Source organism: Lepisma saccharinum, chromosome 7 (assembly GCF_977018435.1).
Source record: "Lepisma saccharinum chromosome 7, izLepSacc3.1, whole genome shotgun sequence".
In the NCBI taxonomy this organism is placed as follows: domain Eukaryota; kingdom Metazoa; phylum Arthropoda; class Insecta; order Zygentoma; family Lepismatidae; genus Lepisma; species Lepisma saccharinum.
Window position 1 is genome coordinate 88,274,009 of NC_139235.1, and position 6,515 is coordinate 88,280,523.

Consider the following 6,515-nt stretch of genomic DNA (forward strand, 5'->3'; position numbering starts at 1 on the left):
TCAAGATGCTATAACCACTTTAACAGCAGCAACTCAAAATAGTAAAATTGCACGTTCCTACTGTTTCAGTTTGTTTATAGATATTGAAAAAACTTACGATTCTATAAATTTAAATAATCTTTGTCATAAATTAGAGAATCTTCATATACACCCAAAACTTTCAACAATTGTGTGGAATCTATATTCCAACAGGATTATATTCGGATGGTTCGCCGATAAATTAAGCGATCCTCGTTCCACTTCAATCGGCATACCTCAAGGCTCACCTCTGAGCCCTCTCTTATTTAATATTTATACGAATGAGATACATGCATTACCAATTCTACCATTTCATCCCCTTTAGTATGCAGATGATTTCTGTTTCTATAACATTACAGATGATGCTACTCAAGGCATAATAGCAATGCAGAATTTAATCTCCATCATAAGAGCGTGGTTTTTTCAAAGAAGGATTATCCATCAGCGAAACAAAATCAAAAATTATTTGTTTTAATAATAAACCCCAGGGCGAGCCTCAGCTACTGGGCGGGTCGCAGGTGGCGGATAGCGAATGGCCCCCAGCTATGGGGGTTAGCTGCGAATAAGGGGAAACCCGAATAAGCAGTCCCGGACCGAGGCAAACTGCTGCCTTGCAGTGAGAGGGAGAAACCTCAAAGGCTAAGGGAAGAAACCCTAAAAGAAAATCTAGCAGACCGAGGGCTATAAGGGAGGCAGCCCCTCCCACAAGGCTTTGGAACTAGGGCTGATAACCCGAGTGTCCGAGATGAAATTATTAAAAGAAACTACAGAGGAGAAACCGGACTGATTAAAATGTTGACGACGAAGAGAGGGAAAAGGATAATGAGAGTGGCAACCTGGAATGTACGTGGACTTGCTGGAAAGGAGTTTGAATTAATGACGGAAATGGTGAGAGCAAAGTTGAATATATTGGCGGTGGCAGAGACCAAGAAAAAAGGAAATGGATATGAACAAATAATAGAACCAAATAGTGGTGAAAGGTTTCTAATGTTTCATTCAGGAGTAGGCAAAGAACAGAGAGCAAAAGGAGGAGTGGCTATAGTAATCTCCGAGACCTACTGACATTATGTTAAATGCTGGAAATTCATCAATGAAAGAAAAATCTTGGTAACTTTAACCTTTAACAGTAGCATAAATGAAGATACTACTTTTATTGCTATATATGCACCAAATGAAGATGATATAGCAGAAGAGAAAGATAGATTTTACGGAGAACTGCAGAGGACAGTGGATGAGACCATGGGAGCTGTCTTTATATTAGGTGGATTTAATGGTAGAGTTGGAAACAACATAGAAGGAATGGAAGCGCTGCTAGGGAAATACGGCGAGACGCACCAGAATAATAATGGAAGAAGATTACTAGATATGTGTGCAGGAAATGATTTTGTAAATACGAACACAATGTTCCCACATAAAGAAACACATAGAAATACAAGAGAAGTCCCCAGCCGAAAGGAAAAATCTATTATTGACTACATATTGACACAGAGGAAACAGTGAAGATTTATCTTAGATGCAAGAGCATATAGAGGTTACGAGATTGGAAGTGACCACTATTTAGTAATTATGCAGTTACATGTTAATATCAAGACCAAGGACCCTGGTGATAACAAAAGGAAACCTAAAGAAAGAATAAAGGTATATAAATCGAGAGAAGAGGCAAGACAAAAAGACTATCAAGAGGCTGTGAAACAAAGGGTGGAAACATTGGAATGGCCCACTATGAGAGAAGATAAACTGGAAGAAATATGGAGTTTATATAAAGAGGCAATCTTGGGAGCGGCGAACGAAATCTGCGGAAAGTCCAGCGGAAAGCAACAACAGAGAAGAACACCATGGTGGACGGAAGAGATAAAAGAAATGGTACAGGAAAAGAAGCAACAATGGAAAAAATACCTACTCACAAAACATTTAAGTGACTATGAAGCTTATAAACATCAAAGATTAGTAGTGAAGAATATAGTGAAAGATGCAAAACAACAGTGATGGGAAAAATTTGGAGAAGCAATGGAAGGAAACCTACAAAATAACCAAAAGCTGTCCTACAAAATATTAAAATCGATGCGAGCAGAGAAGCAATGTCCTCTTAAGTTCATAAAAGACAAAAGTGGTAACCTCCTCCGAAGTGAAAATGATATTATGGAGAGGTGGAAAGAATATTTCCAAGAATTACTTGGAGGAAATATGGAAATTGCAGAAAAGGAGAAAGATCAGACTGAGGAAGAAAAACAGCAACACCAAGAGGAGAGAGAAACTGAAGAAGAAATAACTATGGAGGAGCTAAAAAGAGCACTAAAGAAAATGAAACTAGGCAAAGCTGCAGGACATGACCAGATAGTATCCGAGATGCTTAAATTCATGGGCAAAAGTGGTCAAGACATAGTACTTAAGATTATTAATCACATTTGGAAAGCAAAGAAGATACCAGCTGAATGGGAGTGTAGTGTCATTGTGCCAATATTAAAAAAAGGAGACAATAGAGACTGCAAAAACCATCGTGGGATATCGCTATTGAGTGTGCTGGGGAAAGTATATGCGAGGATACTAGAAGATAGAATAAGGCTAGTGGTAGAGCCACAGCTAGATGAGGCACAGTGCGGATTCCGACCAGGAAGAAGCACACAAGACCTCATATTTACCATCAGACAGATCAGTGAAAAACTGATGAGATATGGAAAAGAGGCACATATGGCTTTCATAGATCTAGAGAAAGCCTTCGACAACATTCTGAGGGATGAAATATGAAAAATACTAAAACAATGAAATGTTAGCAATCAATTAATTACAGCAACAAAGAGTCTGTATAAGAAATGTAGAAACTATGTCCGCACATGCAATGCAGAGTCTCAAGAGTTTGAGACTATAGTAGGACTTAAACAAGGATGTATCCTTAGCCCACTCCTCTTTATTACCTTAATGGATGATGTTATTAAATCATGCAATGGGAAGGTACAGAAATTCAAGCTGGGGTATAGGTTTTTAAAACCAATATGTATAAACCATTGTGCCTTCGCCGATGACATACTAATATTGGAAGATTCCGAAAGAAATTTACAAAAGAACGTGAGAATTTGGGAAAAAGTATTAAAAAGGAGGGGCATGAAGATAAATGATAAAAAGACTCAGACTATGATGATGGCACGACAGCCAAATATACATCAGATTGCTTTGAATAATGGAACGACATTAGAACTGACTACAGATTTTAAATACCTCGGGGTTATAGTGCAACAAGATGGCAGAATAGATGGTGAAATTATAGCTCGATCCCAAGCCTCAGGGGGACTCTTTAATGCGCTAAAGAGAAATTTCCTAAATAATCCATTAGTGACCAGAACTACAAAAATCCGTGTGTATAAAGTAATATATTTACCTACATTACTTTATAGTAGTGAAACCTGGACATTGACAAATAAACATAGGAGTAAAATACAGGCTTCAGAAATGAGATTTATCCGTAAAATGGAAGGGAAGACAAGAAGAGGCAAAATTAGGAATCAGACCATTAGAGCTAGCCTGGGCGTAACACCAGTGCTTGAGAGAATCGAACAGAACCAGTTACGATGGTTTGGGCACATACAAAGAATGGAAGACTCCAGAATAGCTAAACAAGCTTTGAATGCTAAGATGCAAGGAGCAAGACCACGCGGGAAACCCAGAAGAACATGGGAAGAATATGTGAAGGTAGCTGTAGAGGCTAGAGGAGGAGAGTGGAGGAGAGCAAAGGAGGTGGCCCGAGACAGAATCCGATGGAAGACCCTCTGGGAAACCTCAACACCGCAAGGTAGAAGAGGATCGACCAAGTAAGTAAGTAAGTAATAATAATCGATTGGATACTCATCCTAACAATATATCACACATTTCTAATATCCCAGTAATAGAAACACAAATATTTAGGTATACATTTTGACAGGCGATTCACATGGAATTCACACAATATGCATTTAATCAATAAAGGCCGCAAAATAATAAATATACTCCGTTGTATCACAACAATTAAATGGGGTGGCCACCCCAAAATCTTACTTCTATTTTATAGGAATTGTTTTCGACCAAACTTTGAGTATGCAGCCTTTAGTTATGGGGGTGTAAAAGTAAGTCTTTTAGACAAAATAGACATACTACAGAGAAAAGCTTTGAGGACCTGCTTAGGTCTCATGCAGTCCTGTCCTAATGTCAGTGTATATATGGAAAGCAGAGAAACTAGTTTGACACATAGACGGATCCAATTAACAATATAATTTCTGCTCAAAACCAGGGAATATCATACGCACCCATTCAATAAATTATTTGAAATACAAAAACAATGGACAGAAGCTAAAGTCATAGATCCTAAACACACATTCTTTTATTTTGTATATTGCCAATACATAGACCCGGAATCACGTGCAAAGTCTTTCACCTTCCAACATCCTTTAATTTATCAATTAGACATACCCTTATATACCCAATGCAATATCCATTTCAGGGATTTAGGAAGACATATCATGTATAAAGAGAAATGGCCAACACACCTAATCATATATACTGATGGATCCAAAGACCGCCTAGGTGTGGGTTGTGCTTATTTCATTCCAGATCAAAATATAAACAAACAATTCCGTTTACCACCTGACACTTCTATTTTCACTGCAGAAAGTTATGCAATATATAAAGCTCTCGCATACGCTATCCATAATAATTACACAAAAATTCTCATCGTAACAGATGCTTTAAGCGCATTAATGGCGCTGACTTCCTCATATCCTCAGATTTGTAAACATCCTTTATTCATCATACTTATAATCCAACAACCCAGTATGCTAATTGAAGAAATATCAACGTTCAGTTTAGTTACGTAAAGACTCACCAAGTAAACACGGGAAATGAACGTGTGGACATACGTATATACCAAAGCCGCCCGATCATCGGAATCTACCTCACTTGCGAGACTTCCATACACGGACCTTCTTCCAAGAGTTAAATATAAACTTCAAGATAAATTGAAACAGTGGTGTATAGAACAATTTCAATCCACGGGCAATACATATAAATGGTTTGCAGAACATTCACAAAACAAACCTTGGTACTACTCATATAATTTTCCAAGATCAGTTATTACTTTTATAATACGTCTACGTACAGGTCATGTTCGCACTAATGATCATTTAGCACGATTACATATTACAACAAAACAAGCCCTCACATGTGGAGAAGATAATCAAGATGCTACACATCTCATTTTACAATGTCCTAATTTCGACAGAGAATGAGATAAATTATATAATGGTTTGCGTCGCCATAGAGTTCCATTCCCTACATATCTTACTGCCCTGCTCACGGATCCCATTTCTCACACCATATGGCTTCTTTATGGATATGCAAGAAGATGTAATTTGACGATCTAACAAACAGTATAAATAAATATCTATAGATGTTTTTCCCATTCTTGTGAAATATAAGTGAATAGCGAACTAAATACATATTGAAAAAAAAACTCAGAAAGATGACTAAAATCGACTACCTGTTGATAGGGTCAGAAAAAGAAGAAGAAGAAGAAGAACTTGTATAACATGACATTAATAATTTCAATAAACATATAATTATATTGTGCGGATTCACAGGATCGTCACACAGTTGGTAGCAGGGAGTTTCACCCCCCCTTTCTAATAAATTCTATACATATATTATTTGGGCAAGTTTACAACATTTATTGAGGCAAGTTTACGTAAAAATTATTTGTAATAATATATATTCGAATTGTAGACTCTTTTATTGATGTATGGTAATGAAAATTTCACAGCTTAATGAGAAACGTGATCTCTGTAAAAGGCATGGAGGAGGTAATTAGTAATTTCCCTAAATGGGTGATTTGTGCGATTTAGAATAATATTATTTGTTGTCCGACTGCAAATTCATTATTGTAACAGTGTACATAGTAATTTAATTACATTACTCAGAATCCTGTCATGTGTAACCAGAGCCGTAGAAAGAAATCCCTTCACCTAGGACGAGAATATAATTTTGGGACCAAGGCTTGGACCAAAAAGTACATAATTATGAATATAACTTTTGATAAAATTCTCAGTTATTTTATTCAGTTTGTTTGTGTTTTGTCCACCCTGTCTCTACTCAAGACAAAACAAAAAAGATGTGTCTTTTCAAGTCGTTTACAAAATCACTTAAAATTTATTTCCAAACATAAAACTTCGATATAAAAGTGTTTACCATAGGTGTAGACATTTTGGGGCCAAAGAAATTTCTGTGTGCCAAAATGCTAATGAGCAAAGCAAATTTTCTCTCCAAGACAGAGCATTTTCTTTATGCATTTCCTTTTATGTTTTCAGCATGCGTACATTAACATCAACGATGTTTATAAAATTATTTTTCTTAATGATTGTAGACATATTACTTGAATTCGGTGTCGTTGTTACGAAAGTATTACTTACCACTTAATAATTTTTCCTTTCGGTTAAGGTTGCCACATTCGTATAATCTCCTTTGCCAATACAAGAGAC

General features: G+C 36.7%; 1 protein-coding gene across 1 annotated transcript; it reads left to right on the forward strand.

The window, feature by feature from the left end:
* The first annotated feature begins 3,480 nt into the window (after positions 1 to 3,480).
* LOC145990549 (uncharacterized) lies at positions 3,481 to 3,825 on the forward strand. Its single transcript, XM_083126242.1, has one exon. It carries the CDS (start codon positions 3,481 to 3,483, stop codon positions 3,823 to 3,825), a length of 345 nt encoding a protein of 114 aa, XP_082982368.1.
* The last annotated feature ends 2,690 nt before the right edge of the window (positions 3,826 to 6,515 follow it).

Excerpts from the sequence above, each read along its gene's own strand:
- LOC145990549 (XM_083126242.1), top strand. The coding sequence starts at position 3,481 with ATGGAAGGGAAGACAAGAAGAGGCAAAATTAGGAATCAGACCATTAGA.